The sequence below is a fragment of the Vanellus vanellus genome (assembly GCF_965231255.1).
Source record: "Vanellus vanellus genome assembly, chromosome: 3".
Lineage (NCBI taxonomy): Eukaryota > Metazoa > Chordata > Aves > Charadriiformes > Charadriidae > Vanellus > Vanellus vanellus.
The window spans coordinates 9,480,500-9,507,090 of record NC_138907.1 but is presented as its reverse complement, the minus strand read 5'-3'; the positions used below and the strand labels follow the sequence as shown (position 1 = coordinate 9,507,090).

Sequence of the window (26,591 nt, the reverse complement as noted above, 5' to 3'; positions counted from 1 at the left end):
TTATTTCCCATTCATGTTCAAACTAGTTATTAATGAAAAGCAACCGAGTATCACCCAGAGGCTCACAACAGACGATGACGTTAAAAAGGTAATCTCGGCCATTCTTACCGTGTACTATGTATTATCAGGGATGGCTTACCCTATGCTATGTTAAAATCCAGAGATGACTGTCGTAACATTGGCAGTAAATGATTGGCACTGCTTATCACAACCAAGGCAATTAATTTCAAGAATTCTTTCAGTTTGGTCAATGCTTCAGAAGTGATATATTTGAGCATAAAATATTGTTTACTCACCTGTCTCTTCACTCAGCTCAGTCCCTTCTTCATTAGCATCATCTGTCAAAAAAAAATGAAAGAAAGTGATTAATAAGAATACCAAATAACATCTAAAATGAAATATTCCATGTTTCAAATTGCCCATATCTTAGTTTGCCTCCTCACATTTAACATTTTGCAGTGAAATCTGGAGGTGGATGGAATAAGGTTTTGATACTAGACTGTTACTACCACACACAGGAACCGCAGGGAATAAAGACAGGGAATAAAATTGTGCATAATTTACAGAACGCTGCAAATTATGACCTGTATAAAATGAAATTGCATACTCTTTTCTAGCAGAGGTTTTGGTTTACTCGTCAAGTTTCAGTTTGCTTTGTTTCCTGGGAACAGTTGACTATGTTAAGAGAACTAGTTATCCAGAAACCATACCACATAGAGAAGTTACTATAAATTTGCCAGACAGGGCTTTGCTTTAAGACCGAACTTGGGCTAGATGAGAATTGATCACTCATAATTATTAAGATGATATATGAAGAAAGCAGATTCCTTTTGCAAAAAGTTGCATTTCGGTAACAAATAAATTTCTTACTGCGAGTTGTTTTGATGAGTAAAAAAAAATAAATTATTAGCTTTGGTTAACATCTAGGTAACTCAACGTTCCAGAGCCTTAATTGTCTAACGGAGAGCTCATTGACCACACAAGTTTATGTCAACTGTGTTTCTAATTCATATAGACTCCATTTATACTCTTTGAAACGGATTTGGGCGTGTGCAAATTCTGTAGCAAGCCTACAATTTCTGTCTAAAGCTTAACTTCTTTCGAACTTGCATATGTGCATATTATGACCACCATTTGAACCCAAAGGAGTTTTGCAATATTATGATCAATGGTAACGGAAACTAACAGTAGTATTTACGTCCTAATTTACAGGGTCAGATCTTTACACTATAAACTCTGCTGAGATCCAAATGCTGTGACACACGCTATGAGGATTAAGCTCTGCTATCATCAAGATTTGGAGCCTGAAACTATTTTAAGTAGAGATGAGTAAGCATGAGAACAGAACAGTTAGTTAATAAGAGGCCTCCGTTGGGAATTGTCTTTGCTATAAGCATTAAAATCACGAGCGTGAGAATTTTCATGGATGCTTGTGAATCTACAGTAGATGGATCTGTATCCATCCGTCTACCCCTTCCCACCTCATTCAGACATGATCTACAGGGCAGGACTTTCAGAAGCCACTAAACAACAGCAGGTTACGTTTCTCTTGACTACGCTTGCTTTAGCCCAGCCCAAAGAATCAGCACTGAAAAAAGTCACTGCACATTTTACTCCCTTTTTTTCTTATTCTGTAAACAAGTGTTTTGGAGATCAAAAAGGCACAAGGACCCTGACTGTACAAATACAAATTTGTACACAGAAACTTTAAGGACCTTTGACAAGTAATTTTTGAGATAAGAAAATGAAAAATCTTGTTAAAGCCAATGGGAATCCTGCCATTGACTTCAACGGAGCCAGGATTTTCAACTGGAGTCCTGGCATTTTTCAACAAACCAATCAGAAAACATTTGGGTAACACAGAGATTAATTATTCAGTTTCCAATAACACGTTCTTTCCATGGAAGTGTTTATAATGAAACCAGCATGATAAAATTTCAAATTAATCGAAGACTTGACACTAAATCAGCAGAATATAATATCTTAACATACATATATCACCTGGTCTTCTGCGGAAGTTCTTAATTATAGTTCTGTGAGTGACTTGGAATACGAAATTCCCAAAGCAACAGAATAGCTTCTAAGCTGGTGATAATGGACACAGACAAGAAATCTGATGTTATTAAAAAGTAGTGAAGTCATTATGCAATATAATTATGAAGAGGCAAAGACTGCTTTTGCGAACTAATTGTGAATTAAAGGCATTTTTCTCTGGGAAAAGGAGCCTAAGTTTCGCTGAAAGGCAGTAAAGTCCTTATGTCAGTTCTGAAAATGGGAGTTGGGCTCCCAACCGCTTGGTGACATGATCTCTGTGTCATTGTGGTGCCTTTGAAAATTCTACCCCAATCTAGATCTGAATTTCACTTTGGCACACAGCACTCCCCAGTCACTTCATGTATCTATAATTCTTACTCTCACACTATTAATGCATCTGGTGGAAGGGCTTCCCTGTCAAATATAAAGTGGTCTCTTTCACTGACCTTGGCGTGGCTGGCTGAAGTGACAAACACCACGTTCAGTTGACAGAGCCCTATGCCCAAACCAATCATTTGAGATAAAAAACAGTGGTTTAGAAATCTATATCCAAAATTCATTAACTTTCCCCCCAAAAGAATGCCATTACAGGCAGTTTCTTGGTTACTGGTTCTGAAGAAGTAAAAGCAAGTAAAAAATGTTTTTTACTGAAGGTCTACATGCCTAATAGAAAGCAAAATCAGTGCCAAGATTGTAATAAACTCGATTTGCAATACCTGGGTTTTAAGGTTTTTTTTTTTCAGTGCTCCCTATACATTCTTTTACTGCATCTAGAGAAGCCTTCTAGAGGTTTGCTTTGGTTTGAAATATGCACCACAGTCAACCCCAAAGCAAAATAGAGTAAAACCACAGGAGAACCCACGAACGAATCTTTGACACCAGTAAACATTTCCTGAAAGACATATGGTCAATATTTCTTGCGCAAACTCCCCCATTTGAAAGACCAGAGGTGAGGTCCTCTGTAGTTCTCACCTTTGCTCAAGAGCTGTTGAAAAATAATTGACTAGGAAAACGTGCTATAGTGTGTCCACACTCTTGGTTACTCGTGTCTGAAGAAGCAGAACAGAGACCTTTCACATGGCTTCTCCGTTAAAGCCCTGGATTTTGGGAAGCTCTACTAAGATGACCTTGCTGGAAAAGGAATGACAGACTTTGAAGCCTGGAATGAGAGGAAAACTGACAGTGACTCCCTGCAACAGTCAGCCCACCCCCAAGAAAACTCGCATCAGTATTTAGAAGGCTTAGAATACAAGGAAGCCATCTAATCCAGAAACGCGTCATACGGTTGAGTGCGCAAAATTTTTCAGCTTATAAATTGGACTACAGTATATAAAATTAAGATATTATATTGGTGATATATGGGAGAACAGTTTCCAGTCAAGTATGAAATAATTTACAGTTGAGATGATTGAAACTCACCTTCGTGCTATCTGGGGTAACTATATCTCTAAAGACCATGGAGCTTTGCATTTGAGAGCAAGTTGCTCGGAGCATACACATTTGCGTAAGTCACAGGCTCTCTGGTAGAGTCATGTACCAAGTGATGCCTGTTACTCTTTCATTTCCCTCTCCCTTGTTACCTACCGAGGCCTCTGAAACAGAATAATCGCACCATACCTGCTCTTACTGAAACTGGAGAAGATGATGCCTTCTTCTGGCATATACTTTTTTTTTTTTTCCTTTTGCCTTGCTGGTCAGGTTCTTTCCCTGGCTCACTAGTCATTGCATACAAGCAAACACAAGCCAGATGGCTAAGACCATCAATCTGTGTTAAGATTTATGTTAGGAACGGAGAGGTGAAAGGCTCTAAATACCGCTGCTAATCCCCAAAGCCATTAAACCGCCTCCTCCTTGTTGCTCATGCTTCTATTTGCATTCTTCTTCATGTTAGCACGCGGAGAGTCAATGCTGTACAAACACCTTTTATTTTTAACTGCATGCATTGAAGAGCTCTTACACAAGAGCCAGTTCCCCACTGCAGGAGGCTGCTGTTTCATCTGCATTCAGGGTCTGCATCCCGGGCTGCCAGCGCTCCCCCGACGGCACTGCATGCTGCTAGCTCCTCCCTGCCTTCCTCTAACCTTTCCTCAGCTGCCTTGTCTCCTCATGGATTTGTTCCTTTTCTCGGCACTTTCTCTTGTTTCCCGATTTCCAGACGTTTCCTTATTTCCAGCCAACCCATGTGTCTCAGTCTGCTCCTCCTTGCAAGTGTGGCTCCACGTACTCAACAGAACCGGAGGAGGAGCTGGGAGGGCACTGTGGGACCAGACCAAACTCCCCTCCGCAGATTGCATACACACGCACTGGCAAACAGCAATGAGATGGGCAGAGCTGCACAGGAGGTTGAAGGGACAAGCTGGTGATCACACTGCTGATGCCTGTAAAAAAGCCAAAACCAAAAAAACCCCACAAAACCTTTCAGCACTGGCAGCTGCAGCCATCCTGTTGAGCTTATTTGTTATACAAAGCCAGTTGTCCAGCTGAAAAAGTTCCTGCCCTCAAGCATTTGCTTAGCAGGTATTCCACAATCTGCCCGTACGGTTTCCACTAGAATAACAGAGGATGTGCGGCACAACAGTCTCGCAACATTAAGGAAAACTGATCTTGTTTTGGGGCAGTCTCTGCTTGCTCAAACAAAAAGCTTCTCGTGTCCAATCTGGAAGCGGGTGGCAGCGTGGGCCAGGGTACCTGCCTGATACAAACTGTCTAATCGGTAATGATATCAGGTTTCCAGGGGAAAGGACCGAGAGGGTTCTTGGTCTCCATATTTGTCTCCGCCATGCTTGACTGTCCAAAACTTGTCCCAAAGCTTCAGCCACCTATCTACGTGATCATCTTAACATCCTTAGAGGGCTTTCTAATCATGCGTCTCGTATCCATTTTCAATCCTTAGTAATGGAAAAAATCACTTTTTGATTGCTTATGACCCCTGCTGCTACCCAACAGGAGCTTCACAATAGCGTACAGGCTCTATGTTGATGTTTTTGTAGCATAGTAAAGCACAGAGGAACACCCTAGGGTTTGATGAGGCTCACAATAACCCATGAGCTCACGAGCTCTTTGGGTTGTTCCGATCCCTTCAACTCAGTTCCTCCACTGGGAGAATAGCACAGAAGGGAATGTCTTCTTTGAGGAAAAGCAGATTTGGAAATCTCCGCCAGATGAGATCAACTAAACCCAGGCCTGACTCTCTTCACATCTACTTGTAAAAAATTGTATTTTCCATAAAGCTTTCCCCTCATCCTCAGTGCTCATAAGAAAAAAGAGGAGCAAAAGGTAAAACAAAAAGATCCTTAACAAAAAAAGCACATCCTTCTGCTTTGGAAAAAGAAATAGAACTTCTTTTGGTTCTGAACATTTGTATCCTTTAATCATACAACCCTGCATGCAGAACAATAGGGACTATAAGAACCTCCATCTGACAGTAAGTTTAATCAAATTTTTTAGCCTGATTATAAGGAAACTTCCACTGATACACTCTGTACATCCTGGCCTTACAGCAGCACTGGTGCGGTTTTTCTTCCCGTGTTGCTTAGTTACACCAATCCCACAACACCAGAGTCTCACTGAATGTAAAATATGTTTGTAGCTTTTGAAGCCATATCAAATAGAAATCCTTAGTACCAACCTCCTAAGAAGTTAGGCACTGGTTTTTTTTGTCACCACATAGATGGCTTCTTTTATGTACCGCATCACTTGATCTGCTGTAAAATACATATACCCGTACGAGCCTCAGCTGCATATAAAGGCTACGCAGTAGCTGCCGTTCCCACTGTGAGTGAACTGGACAACATTGTTCCAGTGCAGGAAATGGTGCTCACAGCCAGGATCAGACTTGGATTTCTATTTCGCAGATGCTTCTACCTTACATGAAAGGAATGAAGTGCTCCTTAGGAAAATATACATCAGTTTTTAAAGAAAAAAAAATAATCTATTGCAAAACTTCCTTACTTCCTCCCTCCCCTAAAATACTGAAAACAACTGAGTTTTGTTTACACAAGTGCTAAAGTGGATTTCTCACCCATATGTATGCTAATGTAACAGTCACACACAAAATGGTATGTTTTGCATGTGGCGACACATTTCTAAACACAAGCTTCTAACAAAATCTCATCAGTAACCTAAGGCAGAGGCAATCAAACGAGACAAACACAAATTTAACTGCATCCTTTGCAATTAGAAGCACTCGAGCACATGAAGTGACTCAGTGTCAGCAACCAGATAGGACAGGATATTTTTGAGCATGACACAAAATGCATTTGGAATGCTTTACATGGGATGCCACAATACGCGACACAGCAGGAAGAAAAGATCCCTGATCAAAGATGTATTCACATAAGGTATTACACAGAAAAAGCTTCTGGTTGTTCACCTTCTGGTGCCAGGCATCCGTGTGTGAAGGACTGAGTACAGAACAGCAATACATTTCCCTCCCCTACCAGTTTCTCCCTAAGCCTAAGGTTACATATAGACGCTGGTGATTAATAGCCACTGTTGGACCAGTCCTCTGTTGGTTGAGCTAATCCTCTTTTTAACTATATTTAAGACCTACAAGCTCCACAGCACCTCACAGCAAGCATTCTTATACCTTATGCGTTGGGTGAAAAACTACTTCCTTTTGCCTGTTTTCATCCCGATTCATCAATTCCCAGGACACCTTACACTTCTTGTGTTACAAGAGATGCTAAACGATTGCTCCATATTCACCTTTCTGCTTACCGCACTCGTCGTCTCCCCCGTGCTCTCCCACGCTGATAACACACACAGCAGCCTGGTCCTTGCATCTGCACGATCCCCGGGCCTTCAAGGGCATCCTCACTGCTTGCCACTTCGCTGTTTCAACGCAGCCCTTATCCAGGCTGGAGAGGTCAGGGATTTGGAGTGGACAAATACATAGAAACAGCCATTTCCCCTGACTTCTGGAGCGATCGCAGGCTCCATCATCGGTCTCACAGAAGGAGACAAGGAAAATGCCTACAAGATGCTACTGGAGCAAAGAAGAGGAGACTCCACTTAGCAAAACAAAAGCTCCTGAAAACAGAGCTTTAATAGGTTATGGTCCCATTGTCTGTCCATACCCTGCTCCAAGCAGCGCCGTCGCTCCTATCAGGAATGAGACAGCGAACAATTTTCCAGACCGTACAGCAGACAATATCGCAAGCCTCTGTCAAACCACGTACAACCAGAGGATCCAAGCCCAAATTTTGAGGTGACCAACACTTGCAACACACAGCCAAAGTCAGCAGTCAGCCAGAAAATTTTGCAGAAGGGAGTGTACCAGGAAGTTTTATTATGATTCAAACTGAAGCAGGAAACTGCCCATTAGCTTTTTACTAGGTACTGGAAACCCACTGCCATGCTAGAAGGTGCTAGGAACCCCCCCTTGGTCTGCACTTCTCTTAAGATGCTGAAAATAGTACCTGAGCCATCGATTACATACTCCACCTCCCAAGCACCATTGCTGAGCTGCTTCTTGTTCATCCTCCTGCACTGCATTGAGACACTGACTAAAGGAGCTAAGACAGACAACCCCAGCGAGCGGTAGGACCGGCACAGTCATTGCCGTGGCAAATGAAGACAAAAAGCCATAGAAAAATTTTGTTTCACAGTTTTACGAACATCTTTAGCTTTTAGCTAACTTGAGATTTTATAAGGTAAGTTGTTTCAGACGCATTTTGAAATGGACAGATATTTGAAGCGTTACGGCTATATTAAACTTTTGGACTGAGAACAATTTTTACAGCATCCTATTTATGTTGGAGCGTACTTTATCAGGACCTATAGGTGCTGTGAGAGAGAACTAGAGAGCAAAGCCAGCATCCCAGTCTGGCGCACAGGCTCCTCCAGCTCCCCCATATGGGAGGTGCTTCCTTTGAAGCCTCTGCTACTGAGGGACAAGGAACCATCATGGGAAACAGCAGGGCTGTGCTTCTCCCCAGCTGTTTAAAATTAAGTCCTTCAGCCAAGGGTCTGGCAGAAGCCATCTGAGACAGCTCAAAGGGGTGCAGAGACCATTTCACAGCCATGTGAAATCGTCAGTGTGCCACTGTTACGCTCTCGGTGGCTTGATACACAGCCCTGGAAAGGAAAGGGATGCATGGTCACACACCATCTCACTGCACATTCACCATCTGAAAAGCCAAGCAGGATCTTCAAGTGACAAGTCCAAAGTTTCAGAAGCCAGAGAACCCAGAGGGTCCCCTGAGCATCCCAATACAACAGCAGGGATTGCAGCTCCATTGGAGCTGCGGGGTCAGGGAAGTGAGACTCTTTTGCTCCTTCCAGCAAAGAGGCCCAGGTTGCAGGTGGTCCTGCCCACAACCACGCACAGGCCAAAGACTGTGACGCCACGTCGCAATCTGCTGCTGCGGCCAGTTACTCCAGCTCTGTCCCAGCTTCTGCTCAGCCCCAGACGTGTTCGTGTACCCACAGCAGGTGTCTGGACACAAATTTAGGCTCCATGTCATCAGCAGGGACCCAGCCCATCCACAGTGCCTTGAAAGCTCTGTGAGGGAAAGCAGTGAAGGAAAGGAGATGACAGTCCGACTGCCTCTAGTTTAAACCTGTGAAAACACAGGCGGTTATCAGCTGTGAACGTGACAACCTGAAAAATCTGCTCAGAGATGGGAAAAGTACCTGCAACCAAAACCTTCGGGACGGCCCTCATTGATCAGGCGGAGAAGGCCAAAGGGATTTCAAACTTCCCCAAATCCTACTCCCTGACATCCATTCCCAGGGGGCTCCGAGCCCCGGTGGCCTTTGCATGCCTGCCTGAACCAGTCAGAACAAACAGAGCCTCGTGACTTACAAGGTAAATCACTACCCAGGTGAAATCGCAGCTAAAGGACATCGGGTACTTCCAGTAAACCGCTTGGCACCTCTCCACACGGTAAAACAAAGCCCAGGAAAAATATTTTGTGGAATACATTCAGGTGATGAATTAAGGAAACGAATCGGCTCATGAACACTGCAAATGCAAATAAAGAGGTTAAATTTATCAAACAAATTACCCATTTGATACAGGATTACTTACTAAGGGCTAACTTATGATTCCTTTACTCGCACTGAGGACCGCTTCAGCCCCAGTGAAGTCTGCCATATTAAGTGAAGAGGGTGATGCTTCTCAATACCAGTACAGAAATTACAGTCCCTGCTTAAGAGTTTGCTCACGTATTAGTGCAGGGATCTGCCTTTTTAATACAAAGCCCTTCACATTCAGCCATTTAGACAGTTTCCAATTTGATTCCAAGCCCGGTAGATCTCTTAATAATGAATTTCCTCTGTAATTGTAATGCATTTTCTCTTTTATGCACAACTAGGATGCTGTGCATCCTCCTGAAGTAACAAGAAGATTAATATGAGACAGTAGCTCTTAACCATATGCTTTGGGTAGGGGGGACAGTGTTTTCGTCAACCAGGATAGAAGCAGAAAATGCATTAAATATCATAACCTGGAATAGAGGGGAGGGAAAAGTTTACTGAAGACAAAGCAATTTCTTTCTCTTTTTCCTAACACCAACTGATACGGCTGGGGGGAAAAAAAAAAGAAGAAAAAAAGAACAAGCTCTTGGGCTCAGCATCCTTTCATTAGCTCTGAAAGGACATGGAGTCTAAAAGCCTGCATCTTCCATCTATCAATTGGTCTAATAAAAGTGCAAACCTGTCCTCTCTCTAACAATTTTAGCGATGCTTTAGTGAAGTAATTTTGTTACTCTGTTTCAAGTAGTAAGAATGTAATATAACCTTGAATGCTGCGGCTTCACAGTACGTACTCTTTACAACATTATTTTTGTCTAAAGAACGTTTTTAGAAAAAATGATTTCCCTCTCCAATCCACTGATAACAGGTGGTAGATCTAGAAATACTTTAAGCATTGCAACTTAAGATAAACCTTTCATAATATACAACAGCCACAATGAAAAATAAGCATTTACCAAAGGTCCTTACAAGATTATCTGACATATTAAGTAGCTAGGTATACACAGCATACAAGAGTGAGAGAAAAAAAGGTATCTTTGCCTCCAGCTGGCAACTGTTTACAAATACTCTTAATTTTACTCCTACAAATAACATCCTAGAAGTACATATCACTGTAAGGTAAATGTTGGTAAATCTAGCTTTTCAAGGGAGGCTGGTTTTATACCATTTCCTGGTCAGTCTTAGAAATATATCTATTTAGCAATTAAAGTAATGCCTAGCATCTAGGCTCAACGTAGAATTCTGTTAGATGAAACAATGAATTCCAAGAGAAAAAAAATGGTACGAGCATCAGCTCCTTTCCCGGAAAGCTCACTCAGAATACTAGTAGCAATGAATCCAGATATGCAAGAGCTACACATCTGAGCCAGAACTGCAGGCAAGGATGTTTTATTTGCCTGAAAGATATGTAGCAAGACATTCTCTTGGATTAAGCAGAGAGAATTTCCCAACACAGCCGAAAGGAGAAGGGTTGGGTTCTCTCATTCCACTAGGAGACAGGACTTGACTGGTAAAAAGAAAAAACGCATCGCTGTTTGTTGCATCTACTATGTTAAAACCGTGATCTATCTTAAGCACCGAAGGTTGGTTGTTCTACAGAAACAGTCTTTCACCCTTGCTCTTTTTCCTGCCAAGACATACAGAAACTCTTCAGCAAAACCCCAGAGGTTCGTGAGAAAATTCTGCATGGACCAGGGCCCTTTACTTTCTAAAGCAGGGCTTTTCTGGACAGCCATTCGGATGAGATCCGAAATTTGAGTTAAAGAGTAAGTGGCGCTCCCCCTTGGAGCACACTGGCTTTGGCTCGGGTTCTGTACAGGCTACTGATTACTGAGATTAAATCAGAAATGCTGAGACTGTGACAACTGGTCTGTTACTGAACAGCTTTCCTACACTCCTAAGATATGAAATTACTTAGAAGTCTGCCTCTTCCCCCTATATATTTAAAGTTTGCAAATGACAAGGCTCTTGGCAGTTGTCTTAATATCAGTACTATTACTCGACTAATTTCTTTGGCATTCCACTTGCAAAATAGGCCTAATGATATGTTCAACTAATGGAACAATTTCCCTATATCTATATTCCACTTACTCTAATGCACTGAGGTGTAACTCTAGCTTCATTTCATTATCACTTGACTAGCTCAAGCACTTGCATGTCTTTTTGGATTTATTAATGCACCGGGTTTAAAGTAATAACTATTTATGTATATAACTCCATGAATACATTCTTCTTTCTAAGCATTTTTGTCCACATCTATTAAAGCAGATATATTTCATAATGTTTCTGAATGCAAGACACACTTTTAAAATGTCTCAATGTTTTTTCTCTAAGCTTAAAGTAATATCTCAGTGTTATTCTCTCCTGTGAGTGTTCAGATAGTGTCCTATCAATTTAAATTTAAAATTAGGGCAAGGCTATCCTTAAAGACTTTCATTTCACTACATTAATAGAGTCACCTCAAAACAAAACCAAACCACCAGAGTTTTGGCAATTCCTCCCACAGTCTAAATCGCAGGAATTTATTGCCAAAGGTTGAGACAATTGCTAATTCCTTCACACAGAGCCATGTCGACTAAGTCCTCTGTGCAAGAAACCAGAGAGATGCAGAGAGATGGAACATCCCTCCAGTAGGAGAGTCTGCTGATAACTCGTCAAAGTCTACTATGTTACATGCAGATGGCAATTCACAAGAGACCAGAAAAAAAGGAACAAAGAGCAGACATGATGGTCATCTGGTGGATCACCATCCAGACGCTCAGCCGATGTTCTCACCAGTAGGCTATAGGCAACTTAGGATAGGGCTGACTTCAGCTGACGTCTGCTGAAGTGGTGGTACCCTGCAGAAAAGCGTCAATTCAAGAGGGCAAAGAAAGCCTGAGACTGTATATTAATCATTAGGGCACTCCTCCAGGCGAGCAGCCCAGATACTGATTGTTTCTCCAGGGACACCAATAGAGTGATTTAGGTCGCATGTATCTTTCCTGTCTCTCCCCATGTCCTCACAAGTTGATGATCTAAGTGACTCCTGTGAGGGCATACCAAACATCTGTGGTGGTACAAGACATTAAAATCAGATCTCCCGAATCACTGACCACTGACTTAACCACAAGAAATTCTTCACTGAGTCAGGGATAAAGTTTAAGATGCTAAACTGGTTCCTTTTAAAGCTCCAGCTCGCTAGCCAGTAGGTGCTCAGGTCCTTCTGGAAACCAGCATCGTTAAGGCATATCAAAACTGGTATTCAGAATCATTAGTTATGAGAAAATTGCAGCGGGAAGCCAATGAAAATGAGTCCTAAGATCTTTTAGCAATCTATACCAAGTTGTGCCTGCCGAGAACTAAAACATCTTTCTGTGGACAGCTGTCTGCGTAAGCATTGGACCAACCCTTTGCATAGTCACGTACCTGTAAACGACCGGATTTGCTGCACCTTAGAGGGTCCCCAGCACAACCACCTCTTTAAGCCCACATATCACATTCCCATTTTCAGTTCAAGCAAAAAAAATTGTAAAAACTTTCCATGCATGAGAATACCATAGTTTTAAAAGTATGGTTAAAACCGATCATCTATATAATGTGGCGTAACGCAATTATAAGTCTTTATATAACATGACACTAAACCACACAGGTTCTCTGTAGACGGGAATTCAACAATGTCAGGTTTTGAAAACCACAAAAAATAAAATAAATCTCCCATCTTCCTCTCTCTTCCCCTTTGGGCTTGCCATGCTTCAGCTATGAATCATCTTGTCTCTTGGGCTTTCAAACCCAAGTGGGCTTTACATTTATAACGACAATACAACAGGCTTTAATCCATGATTTCAAAGACGTGAACTATGAAGGTGAGTATTAATACTCCAATTTGTTGGCAAATTGACACTACAGTCTACTCTCGCTTAATGTGAAAGGCAGGGACAGAGCCAGCAACAGGAGGCCGGGTACCGTCACTTTATCCTGTGTGTTGGGGGTACACTACCAAAAAAAATAAAATCACACAATGACCGGATTAGATGTGAATGCAGTCTTTGAAATGCATGTTCAATGTGCTCCAGAAAAAAATATTACTAAGCGGTTAGACACCATTCTATGCTACCTGAATTATTCAATAGGTCTTTAAGTTTCAGCTGCCAATCACTGCAAACTGGAGATTACAAAGTTGTCTACAAAAAGCTTTGTTCTAGTGAGAGGAGACAGAAACATCACGATTTCCATACTACCAGCCAAAGCGAAAGGAAAAAAACACCGTGGCTACTGCGACAACACAGTCCTGTAGAATTAGAGAGACCCACAACACACCAAAGCTCTGCTTCCTATTACTCAAAGGCCCTTCTTACCAGGCAGACAGACAGTGTGGGGAGTATTGAAGTGACTGCCACTTCCAAAACGGGTGATAAAACAAAGTACTAAAATCTGGATCTTGTCACATATAGGAGGACTGATATCACAGGAAACAAAATGAAACGGGAGCAGCTTAGGGTTGATAAAAAAACTGAACGCAGTTTTCTAATGATATGCAACAAAAGCAAATCACAGGCATGGGGGGAGGGGGGGGAGGGGGAATAACAAATTTACTATCCACCAGGTTTTCTAAAATTCTAGAAAGTAACCTCCTGTGTGAAACGTAAGATGAATGGCTAACATTTCCCAAGTGCTCCGGCGAGAGCCATCTTTCTCCCATTCATTCTTGCACAGGGACAGCTCAAGTTTAAAGTTCTCATTCAGACACAGTTGGGCTCTAACCCCTGCGGTATCTTTTCAGACCCAGAGAAACCCTACCGGCATCGTTAATGAAAGAGCAAAGCATGTACAAAGCGCATGGAAAAGCAATATACACTAGGAGCTCTCTACATTAGTGCAAATCATTTTCTTCTCAGAGTCAAGACAGCCAGCGCCACGCACCAGGTTTTTGGGAGGAGATACAGATACAGCAGAGAATGGAGAAACTGGCTGTAACCAAGCACACATAGCAGGCCTCGATTTTGTACAAGCAGTATCACAGGTCCTTTTACCGGTTCACAAATTTTAAACGTCCACATTCGTCCAGGATCAGAGCCTCTATGTGCAGCTGGTCGTTAAAGAAAGTTCACATTTTAATATTTGGCTTAAGTGGGAAAAGAAGAAAGGGTGCCAACTGTTGTCTTTTTGCTGCATCGTTTTTGAAAGTCAGATGGCACTTGATTACTACACCTACCTAGAGGGAAAAACTCGCCCATTTTCTTCTTGAAAATTTTGTAGTCAACCTCCAAAAAAACGCAGAAGATGATACGATCCACCTGTAAGAAACAAAATTATTCACAGTGAAACGATCGCAATCATAAACATTGGCAGTAATAGTTAATAAAAGCAAAGAAACTTTTAAGCCAACACGCTTTTATGCTCCAGGCAAGAAAGAAAACATCACAGCGATGGGTGTTTTGACTTTATTGTGCATCTGTGTTGTAATTTATAAAATAACATTTGCAATCGCAGCTCACAACTGTATTCTTTGTTAACTGCCTCCTGTTTATGCAAACCGCTCTTGAGCACAGTATAAATGACTTTTGGCATTCTAGATGAGTACTGGGATGCAATGTTTGATGAAAGAGTCACATGGGGGGCTTCTAATAAGCATACAAAAGAGTAAATGGGTAAGCAAAGAGCTCTTTTTCCAATCCTTGTCCGACAAACCTATTTGCAAAACCATTTAGTATTTTAAAATGTCTTTAAAAGGTTTCATGCGGTTTTAATTTACATGAAACCACTTACTCTTGCTATAATACAAGCAGAATGCAGCAAAAACAAAAGCTGATTAGATGACAGGTAGCACACGGGGTAAATAAAACATTTAATGTGCCATCTACTTCGGGAGGCTGAGCATACCAATGAAACCACAGCTCATAATGTATGCGCCACCCACCAATCATTTCAAATAAATTGCTTGGGAGATCATTGTATGTGAAAAGTCTTTTCTAAAAGAGACCAAAAAAAAAAAAAAAAAGCCAAACAAAATAAAACACAAACAGAATTCCAAAGCCTTTAAGGCTGAAAAACACCCACACTGGTCTTCACTCTAGCCTTGCTATTTTCTTTGTTTTATCTGTTTACATAGCCCAACAAAAATCGCCTCTGCGGCCAAAACCCAGCTCCAGGAGGGAGCCGTGGAAGTCAAAAAAGACCCTCCCACGGCTGAGCTGAGGGACCCGCAACCCGATAATCAAGTTTTTCTCTGGAGTGCGTGAGAGCTTAAGCAGAGCGGGATGATGTAGGAAATTCGGCATCTTGGCTGGCATTATGCTGTCCTCGCGTCTTCACAGGCAATAAGCCGATCTGTCATAGCAGAGCTCCTCGAGAGCGCCTTTGCCCATGCTAGAAAAAGCACCAGCCTCCTGCCCCTGCAGAGAAACTGGCGGGAGGAATGTTCCCCCCTCCCAAAAAAAAAAAAAAAAAAAAAAAAAAAAAAAAAAAAAAGCGCCCTCGTTCCCTTACCTTCAGCAGAAAATGAGAAAATGCTCTCCTTTTGCTAGAGCTGCTCTTCAAAGCAAAGTACAAGTCTTGGCTTCAAAGATACCATTATGCTGAGAGCTCAGGACATCATTTTAGAGCTCATTTTGGAGCAGCCTGGTAGAATACAGACGGGAACGAGAGCAGGCAATAATAATTGGTTATGCTGGAAAATGCCCGTAGTTGCTAAAAAGGACATCTCTGAATCAAAGCTGCCTACAAAACCTGAAAGAGCAAACTAGGTAGGAAATATGAGAGCGAAGTAGGAATACGAGACTGAGGTTATGTGTGCATTAAAGAAGAAAGAGGCTTGTGAGCAGGAGAGGACGCAGCAGGGCAGAGCTCGGGCGGACACTGCTTGCCAGGGAAGCATATCAGCAGATTTGTGAGCAAGAAAACTGCCTGTTGCTGCCTGCTTGTATGATGTTCACAGAAACAAGCTGTTCTGTGCATCCCTCGTAAACAAACCAGGCCAGACCTTAAAAATACGCCGGACTGTGTCATCAGTGGCTCTTCAGAAGGGATACAATAAAGAACCCAAATTCTGGTTAAGTGCTCAAGCCAAAAAAGCCATACTCACCTGTGCACTCACAAATTTGTAACGTAAAGCACTCACTGGTGGCAAGTCATGCCTTATTTTTTCCTATACGAGTTGTACGTTTTCAGGAGGGAAGTTTCGGACAGTGAATGCTTAAGTTACATGCAGTGTGAAAATTGGTTTAGGATAGTGCTGGGGTGACACTACATTGCCATCTTCTGTCTCCGCCTCCCGAGCGGAGCAGATATTTAAACATTCCGGCGATAGGCCCAATACGTGAACCAGGACAGACAAAACAGCAAGGATGGAAACTTATAAACCAGAGGAGGAATGATTTTCCCCACGCAGAGTTCCGAGTCGTCTTGCTCCCTATATATCGTCTCGCATTCTGTGTAAATACTACAGCTGTTTCCCTCATTTTATGTAGTTCAACTTCTCAAGGTGTTCCCTTTACTTTTATTTATTCTGTGCACTTCACAACGATAAAACTTCCGCAGTCCTGAGAATTTCTACTACTTCTAATATAATTCCTTAATTTAAAGATAGGGAACCTCTCTAGAAATGGCAGACGATTTCAAAATTTCTAGCTTCCTGACTGTATGCTTCCTATATATAAACGTGTTCAATTTCTTCTTGGTGTGAGAAAAAGCGCTCTATTTTTAAGTATGCATAAGATATTGTGATGACAGCTGAAATCCTGTGTTTATCTGATTGAATGGCATGTGTTGGCAGATAGTAAATCTGAAATTAAACCGTATTCTATCATCCTGCCAGTCATTGACTATTTTATCTAACATCCTCAGCTAAAATAACTCGAAATTAGGTACGGAAAGTAACCCTTGTCCTCACTGTTCCTGTTCCAGCTACAATAAGGAAAGATTTAATCCAAGTGACTCCAAACCTGCCTCGCCTGCTGGCTCACAAAAGCTCAGCGGGCCTTTTGGGATGCGCACTTATGAAAGATGCTCCCTCCTTCAAAGAGGAAATCTCTCCTCTCTTGTAGCTAGGAAATGCCAACTTGATTAGACGGTTCATGCCGCCCCTTTACAGAGGGGAGGGAGTAGCCCCCCTGGGACTCTCCGGAGCGTGCCCAGGGAGCCCCCGGCACCTTTTGTAGGTGCCCGGCTCCTCCACAGCTGACCAAGCACCACTCAACTGCAGCAGAAGTTTAAAGGAGCCGCAAGCTGAAGGTATTAAAGCTTATCCTTGATTGACAGTTCTCTTTTGGAGATCGGTATTAAAATCAGCCATCCCCTGTCAGAGCCTGATTAAATTCTGCTCGCTTCACAGCTATGAATAGGTGGATCAAAGAACCCCAAAATTAAGAGCGCTGCAACACAGGAAGAAGGGAGTTAAATTGCATGAGCTGTTCACTTAGTAGGCAGATTCACAGCTCAAGGCTGCGAGTACATTGATATTTTTTTTTCCTCTTCCTTTTTTTTTTTTTTTTTTCCTTGGGCTCTGCTCTCCTTGCTGGGCTCTATTTAATTTTGAGGGGGATATCTTCCTGGCGGTTTTGTTACCTGCACCTGATAAGGATCAGTAAACTTCTGGGGCTCTGCGTGGCCCACAGGGCTCAGGCTGTTTTGCAGAGGAACGGACCCAGAGTCGGTCATTAACGCCAGGATTTTACAAGGATACAGCCAAATCGCACAAAGTGAAAACCCCTCCACTGGGTATAAAAAGCGCTGTCGGTCTTAATAGCAGCAGCAGGGCTCTTACTACAAAGAAGCTAGCAAAAATATTTCCTCCTGCTTTTTGTTCACTGGGGTTTTGGGTGGTTGGTGGGTTGGCTTTCCCCCCAGTGAATTTGAAAGCGTTTTGCATCTAGTGTGTTTTAAGTTTACTGGTGGGTTAATGCACCTTGGGTTAGTTCGCTCATAGACCACTAACGGTCCAGAAGAGCTCCATGGGAGTCTGGGGCGGGAGCGTGCTCCAGGACTACACTGTCACCACCAGCACGGGAACGACGAAAAGCTGCCGAGGGTCCCGCAAACCACCCGGCAGAGCTGGGAGCTGCACCCCTCTGCAGCAGCCAAGCTCCACCAACACAGCCACCGCCAACCAGAGACAGCTCTATCCACAGAAGGCAAAGAGAGCAAGAAGATGGACACGCGCCACTTGGAGAAATGACCACAAGCCTCGCCACATCCAAAGCCAAAACAAAACAAGGGTCTGCTGATGCATTCTGGCAACTTCACACCCTTTTTCATGGATTCTTTGAGAAGGAGAAAAGCCCTGCCTTCCCAGCAAACTAAAAGTACACACCAAGTTCCCTATAGGACGCTTCCCTCTACTGCAGCGCGGGGGAGGACACTGCCTGTGTATGCTCATGTCTGCGCGTGCAGCCACTGATGTAGGAGGAGTTTATACTCTACAGCTGTACCTACATACACTGTAGGATTGAAAAGGTCTCTGGTTTTCTCTCAGCTCTTTTGCTGTGTCCTCTGGCAGGTTTTCCGATTCCGCTGACTTAATTTCCCCATCTGTTTAGGGGACGGTAATAAAGAGAATGAAGCGGCTTTCTGCTCTTTGTACGTGTAGCAAATCCCTTTCATGAAAGGCCCTTGCCTGGTGCCACCAGGACCTATTGTCGTAAGGCAATGGTGAACACCAGGAGCTCGGTGTAACATTTTTAGTTTATCAAACATCCTGTGGACTTAATCCAAAACTCAGTGAAGCCAAACAGTCTTTTTACTGACTTCAGCGTGCTTGGATCGGTGCCTATACTCTGTAACGCCAGAAACAACATTTACCTCCTTAAGAATCAAAGTTGTTCTGATATTCAAATTTCATTACTCTAAATCTTCAGATAGTTCCTCAAACACATCCTTAACACAGTTCAGAGCTGTCTGTACCCATTAAGTCTCCTTGACTACAGTGCCTGTAAAGAAGAAGTCCTGAACCTTCAACTGTGCCACAATCCCACATTTTCCCTCTGTTCGGGCCGCGGATGCTCGGGCAGCCCTGTTGGCTTTCATTGCCTGACAGGACTTCCCTTATAGACACCAGTGGGGAAAAAGGACACCTAAGTCGCATTTCCAAGGCGTGCTTCTCCTGGAGTCCCAGTCTCAGTTATGGGAGGCACAGAATAAGGAGGAAGAGATTTGGAATGCACCACAGGGTCAGGCTACAAATGCCCTAGCTGGTCCCTACACACTGTATAAAATTTCTTCTGTTTCTGTGGCAAGGGCTCAGTTTGCTGTTCTGAAGTCCGCATCTCTCTCGCTCGCTTATCTTCAGGGACCCCGTTTTCCATCTCTCTCTCTCTTCTGGTTTTCTGATCGCATTCCTCCCTGCCTGGCACCAAGCTGACGCGCTGAATTGACTACGTGCAGCAGAGGTACGCTTCAAAGAGACCAACATCTGTTTCCGCCCCCTAAAAGTACTGGTAAATGACACTCTTGATGCTGACGGTCTCCTCTCCAGCCTACCCTCTGCCCGATCTGATCCTCCGGTAATCCTATTGCAACCAACTAACAGATGGAAATACCAGCTTTGTAAAATAACACAGGCATCTGCCATATCCCTCACAGCAGCTGTGATCCACTTCGCCAGAGGCACCGCCTTTCCTGAGCACCATGCACATCTGGCCAGCTGTCCAGATAGCAGTCTGCCTGACCGACAAGAGCGAGCCGAGAGGACTGCATCCCACTTGGAAATGAGCTGTGGTCGAGGCCAGGAGTTTTCGCACAACTCCTTCCAAAGGTGAATGCTTCAGGCCCTATAAAAACTACTCCATTCACAGCACTGTAAATTAAAATTCAGCCTCCTGGTATTATTACTAATTTCACAGAAACCATTAAAGCATAGAGCCTAGCTGACTGCTCCTTTCTGCATGACATCATGGTCTATAATTGCAGAATTACTCTCAAAAAGAACTTCAGTCGAGTATTTATGGCAAATACAAAGCTTCGGCGCCGCTTCCATCCTCATAACAAGATTTAAGCGGGGCAGAGGTGTCAGACTGGTGATACGGTGAATTTGACAATCAACGAACTGTGTGATGATGTTCGCAAAGCAATTCACCTAGCCTTAAGATCTTTATACCTGGCCCAGCTTCAAATCCACTGCAGACCGGAGCCAAAACACCACCCCCTTATTTTACTTGAACTTGCAGCTACCCTAACGAGCCCAGCTTCAGGCAAACAGGCAATCTCCAGATCATCCTGCAGTCCTGCTGGTAGAAGAAGACAGACGTACTCTCTCAGGACAAAGCTCTTTCATTTTCATGGATTTGAGTTTCGAGTTTCTTTGAATCCAAAGCAAAAATCTAAATAAAAAGCCACATTACTGTAAACCTCCTGCAAGTAATGGTATTAATGAAGCGTTATGATATCACATCAAGAGCAAATACCCGTTGAGGACTAACTGTGAGGAGGCAAGTCTTATTTAAACCATCGTATTTCTTAGGCAGTCATTGAAAGAAAAAAATAATACAAAACATGTGAGTTACAAAATGGTTTATGCTTTTCACAAATAGAGCGGAATGTTTTCTATGGTGGTCTTACTGAAGTTAAAAAACAAAGTTATTATTAGTGCTTTAATATCCTACTTCATGATGGAAAGCATACTTTGCTTGGAGTGAAAGATAATTAAAAGTCCAAAGGCAATTTAAAAAAAAAAAAACAAAAAAACAAACAAAGCAACTCAAACACAACAAAAAAACCACCAGAAATTTATTGCAAGTTTAAAATATTAACACAAACAACATCCCAAAGGAACGGTACCGAAGGCTTTGCAGCAATCCCTGCCTCTAGAACAAAATGCAGTAGCAATACACTTAGCAATGAAACTCAAGACAAATTTAAAACACAGAACGTCACTCCCTGTCTATTGCTCCTGTTCCTCCTACAGCTCTGCTCACATTCAACAGATGAGGGCAAATTACTCCCTGTGTCGCACGGGTACCAGACACACCACTGCAGTTATCACTACGGCACAAGCCTATCTCCATATTACTGGAACATTAAAAACCATAATACTTTCCAGTGGAGAAGCACTTTTACCTACAGATCTCACACACAGGTAAGCATTACAGTCTTGTGACACTTCTGGTGGATCTTTGTCTCCAGGTGGAGATTTGGTGTGCCCCAGGTCATAGAGAATAAGAGTAGCAGAACTAGACCAGGACCCTGGGATTTCTTTCTCCTGTCCTCTATCAAGCAAAGATGCTACAGAAAAAAAAAATAAAATCCTATCAATAGTCACAAGCAAAGTTCACAAGCTTCACTGCGCACCACCAGTTTTCCTCTGGCATATCCTTTCAATGTATCCATGTATTGTGAGAATCAATAATGATAACTTTTTCCCCCCAAAGACATTGGTTGGTTTTAAAGGGTACTTATTCTCCTTGAAGAGAATCTACTTTGTTCTTTCAATACCTTTTAAATACAGTGTATTATTCAAGGACAGGTAGAGCTTTCCCTTTTGGAGCTACTTTGTGCTGAGCTGCTACTTTTTTGTACGAACAAAGCACCTGCCCGACAAGCGGAGAGGCTGTCCTAAAGAAGCAATCCAGATCTAAAATAGGAAATTATGGCAACATTTTCTGAGGAATTTACGAGTGGTCAGCAACAAAATTGTACGCGTCCCAGTTACTTACATGTCACATGATTATGTGACAAATAAGACACGATAGTCCTGTAGTGCTAATGTAAACTCAGACAGACTATAAAACAACCAGTTGTTAATAGCCCACATGTGGTTTTTTTGGTCAACAACTAAAAGTTTTTCAGTTTCCTAAAGGTGAAAAAACCTGTAAAATCAGCCTAGGATTTAAGGCAACGTCTCAGTATATTTCTTTTGATGGTCACTAAAACTTGTCAGGAAAGGGGCAAGAGAGTAGTTTAAAAATGCATTTGTTTTTACCAAGATATCCATCAATCTGCACAATTCACTTTTATGCCACACAAACACGATGACATAAAGCCCATTCATCTTTTCCAGCTTAATACCTACTGTCCTTTGAAGATACATGTTTGGAATATCTGAAGGCGACCTCCATTTTTCACAGTTACCAGTCATAGGGCAGCTGACACAGCCAAGATAATCCCGTATTCAGCGAAACCAGGGGAATGAATGGATTCTGATGAATGTAATTTGCTATCTCAGTGACAAATAGCAAATGTGAAGAGAGGGTACGCATGCAAATATAACTGCGTTAAATAAGGGCTTGTGAAGGATAGTACTCTGAAAATATCTGATAGGCAGTTTTACAACAACCATGCGTTTTCGAGGAGATAAATCATCAGCTCACTTGAGGTTATGACAGCCACATTGTGGGTCTCCACTGAATAAGATGGTATTGAGGCACACGATCAAGCAGGGTGTTGTAAGCCCACGGGCCAACTTTTTACACCACATTTTACCTTACAACATACATTTTTCAGTATCTTTTTAGTACCATTTGGACTTAAATACCCCCAAAGTTCCCAATGATTATGAGCATCCTAAGCCTGTTTGGGCATCCAAACTGTGGTACACTAATTCCCAGAAGATGCCATGTTCCACTAACACCAAAAAGCTCTTTGCTGGATCCCCTGAAGCTGAGGTGTCACGTTGGAAATTTCTTGTGTTCTTCATGTTTTTACCAGTTTTGTTGTACTAGCACATAATATCTACCAGTACAATTTCCACTCCTTCCTAGGGCCAGCAGCAGAATCAGCACTACTTGCTCAGAGTCCACCACTCAAGAAAAAAGAACATGCTTGAAACCAGAAACATCATCTCCTCCCTGCCATCATCTTCTGCAAGATTCCGAATAAAAAAACAGCCCCAGGTTTTAAAACCACATAGAGACCGAGCGATGGTACGTCCTGCCCTTCCACCAGGTAGTAGTAATTCAGGTTCAGATGCCAGAGCCAGTGCCAGGAGAAGACAGAGCTGCCTGAGGCTGGGGACCAGCAGGGAGAGCAGTGGGGATTCGTGCCCTGGAAAACAAAGCTCGCTATTGCTGCGCTGCCTGGGCAGGGGATGGCAGTGACTTCCAGGCATTATGAGAAGTCACCAGGTGCCTGAGCACTGGGAACCACACCTCTGTCGGTCCCCAAAAGCTCTGTCCTCCCTCGCTCTTCCCTGGGGCAGGGATGGGTCCTCAGCAGAGGACCTGCCGCCGCAGGAATAGGAGCGCACTGGCATCTCGTGGCTAGGACAGAAACCTTTGTTTATATGTATTATATATTATTTAGATATATATTCTCCAATCTTTATTCAATGGAGAACATAGGTAGAGCTAACACCGGTGCGGAGAGTTAATAATTATTCCCCATTAAGGGGATTAAAACTCCTGTAGTGGAAGCAAAGCGAAGGGGTAACGTAGCTGCTACCCAGGTTATAAAGGAACAATTTATACACAGAGTTTGTAAAACTTGTATTCAAAAAGTTTGTTGTAGATAAAAAAGAGCCCTTCTAAAAAATAAAAAAAAAGGAATTTGCTTTCCCCAAGAATATAGGTCACATCGCAGAACTTGAAACAGCTCTGAAACCATTGCTTGTACTAAAACCTGGACTGAATCTCATTTGTGTAAATATTACCTTATCTCTCTCCTTGAAGAAAATGTTTTATGATTAAGTTATCTGTCATTTATAGATCAAATTAAACTCATTAATGCAAGCTATTAAAGACCATTTTTAAAGGACAAAGACTGATTTTCCTCAAACACTGTATGTCTCTCATTCTAATGCTAGCGATAATCTTTTTTGCCATCAGGAAAAGACAGAACCAGGCAGAAGAGGAAGCTATTAAATTTCCAGTACTGCTAGAAAAAAAAAAACAACCCACACTTACATTCCCAGGATGCTCTCTCCAGTGTCTCTTCCAAAAAGGTCAACTCAGGATCATTTGCTTACTGCGTGTCAGAGAGATGCCAGGTAAAGTGTATGTAATTTTTTAAAAAAAAAAGTCTATTTTTCTCCCTCCTATGAAAGTTCTTTCTTCTTTTTGTAGAAAGTCACTTCTTACAGTCACAATTACACCCTATTCATGCCTGAGACACTTAGGTAGGTCCAACAAAATAACGTGTGCTTTTGTTAAGTAAGAGTGATTGTAGAGTGATGAGTTGTTTTCACAAGGTTTCACGATGGTCGATTCCCAGTGTCCTGAAAGAAACCAAGTCAGGAGTCTGTACGATCTAAATGCAACCTCTGCGTGTTTCTTGCTACTCAGAAGGGAGATCAGAAAGAACAACGAGCAGCGAGACAGTATTTGATGTAAAATACTTATTCCCCAGAACTCGAGCCGGCAGCTGGGTCAACTCGGGGAATGGCTTGCACTTCACAGCCTTTTTTGGGGATATCTGCACCTGTGAGAGTCTGGGACCAGTAAGGAAGATCTATGCTTGAGAGCAGACGTGATTACAGATTTGGCATGCGAGCTCGATCTGCAATTCAGCCAAAACGTCCTCGTGTGAAAGGTCATTAAGCCAGCCTGATACAATTAACGAATGTCTTCCACAGAGGATATTGCAACTTTAACATAGGTTGTTTATGAAAAGAAAAAAAAAATCCGCTGGGATATAAATGTCAACTGTACGCCAACATTTTTCAGAAGGATTGGGAGGGGAAGAGAGATTCATCTCTAAGGGATCACTTTTAAATTAATTTTAATAGATGGTAATAGGCTGACAGTTCTCTGAAAATAGCCAGCAGATGTTCCAGCACTTTACCAAGTCCTTACGTCTAACCTTGGGTACACCAGTTCTACAAAATCCATCTCCTGGATGGAGCTCTGTTTCCGCAGCTGGAATGCTAATGAGACCTCTTAGTGGTTTCTGACTTTTACCAGTGTTTTTAGTTCTGTGGCAGATCACGGCGCACAAGCCACAGAGGCGAGTAAGAGCAGATCTACGTTTTATTAGGAATGACAAGAAGATTCCTTATTTATGGTACGTTGCTATCCACAGATAACCTTCACTCTATCTCTCTGCTCATCATAAGATAAAAAGCATCTAAATTACTAAGATGTTGCTCAAATACAATTGAGAACGTTAGCACAATTTATGAGCTGCTCAAATGCACTGATGCATATAAAGTCTCCAAAACCATCTATTGTCAAAATGTCAATGCTAAATGGACAAAAATGCAACTTACTTTATGCCATTAATTAACTAATGTTTGCACAGCACTTTGAAAATGTAAAAGCACTTTGAACACTGAGAGCTAAGCAGTATTATTTTTACTCGTGTGGACTCACTGTATGAATCATACATAATAATCACCTCTTGTGGAAAGTATTTTTGGTCCACAGCCAAAACCTAACCGAAGATCTGGCACTTCTGTTCAGTAAAGCATCTGTAAATGGTCCTGTTCGGGTTTCAGCTGGAAATTTTCTGCAACACATTCACTACCGAGTTCTTCACAGTATAAGGTGCCTTCACAGCTTTGTAATTAACGTTGCATAGCAAGACAGCAAACCTCTTACTGTATTTCTCCTCATTTGCCCGAAACATTTGAGAATAGTGACTCACTAGTGTTAGCTGTGACTTAACTCCTTCCCTTTGATCTGTACAAGATGCAACAGGCTTACTGGATGTAACACGGGATTGGGATTCCCTTTCACCTTTGTGAGAGCTGTAGCGCTCAAATTATTTTGCGTTCTCTTGGTGAAAAGCATTACATAAGAAATAGATGGTATCATCGTTATCTATCCCCACTCTGCGATTTCCTTCCCTCTGATCACCCTCTGTCTGGGCTTTTTTGTCCCTCTTACCTTTTGTGACAGAAGGGATGCCATGACCGTGAGTTTTCCTTCCCAAGCGAGGAGTGCAGAGAGCTTTCACAAGGTCACATTTTATACTTACAAGCACATCTGTTGCAACAGCCCTGAAAAAGATATGCTTGGCTATCCCATCTTTGACAAAATTGCTTCTCCATGATCACGTTCATGGGGGAAATCTAAGTCTAAAACAACCAGAAACCAACAACACGTCACCATTCTCCTGTACTGATTAGTTAACAAGACTGGTGATGACTTACAGCTGGCCCGAGTACCACCTGCAGTCAGGTCAGCCCCCTGTTTCCAGAGGTTTTAGCTTCCTGGCTGACCTGGTGGCGATACGCTCCATCTTTGTTATAACTCTCAAATCAGGACATATTTTATGCATGCCTTGTATTTGTTTAAACACATGTCTATCCATAATATAAATTAGCCTGCGTGGGATTAACCTAGCCAAGAATTTCTCTTCTACAAATCTGTCCGGATGTTCAGATTTAAAGAGTTTTAAGGAAACTCGTCTGTAATACACCACACCCATCCCCTATTAAACAAGTACCCTACTATACCCTTGATAGCTGATAAGTATATTTATTCAGTATCGGGTTTTTTATTCTTGAACTAATGTGGAAAGAAAAAAAAAAAAAGAGTGGAAAATATCTGATGTGGTTAACATTGATCTATAAAGCTTGGACTTACTTCTCCACTTGAAATAGAGAAACTAATTTAGACACTTTTAAAAAGAAAGAAAGGATATTTGAACCGACTGACTTTGAACAGATGAAACATTTTACAGTGTTTACAGTGTAAGTTTACAAACCACTCCGGGGCAGCTCCACTGCATAT

At 42.3% G+C, this 26,591-nt stretch overlaps 1 protein-coding gene across 3 annotated transcripts in view; it reads right to left on the bottom strand.

The window, feature by feature from the left end:
* Window positions 1-26,591, bottom strand: part of MACROD2 (mono-ADP ribosylhydrolase 2) — an 891,867-nt gene that overhangs the window by 73,789 nt on the left and 791,487 nt on the right. For all 3 annotated transcript variants that reach the window (XM_082481410.1, XM_082481412.1, XM_082481411.1), the window contains exons 9-10: window positions 14,207-14,288; window positions 297-338 (exon numbers count right to left, since the gene is read on the bottom strand). In XM_082481410.1, the coding sequence (XP_082337536.1) occupies window positions 297-338; window positions 14,207-14,288 (124 nt within the window). The remainder of the gene's footprint in view (window positions 1-296; window positions 339-14,206; window positions 14,289-26,591) is intronic.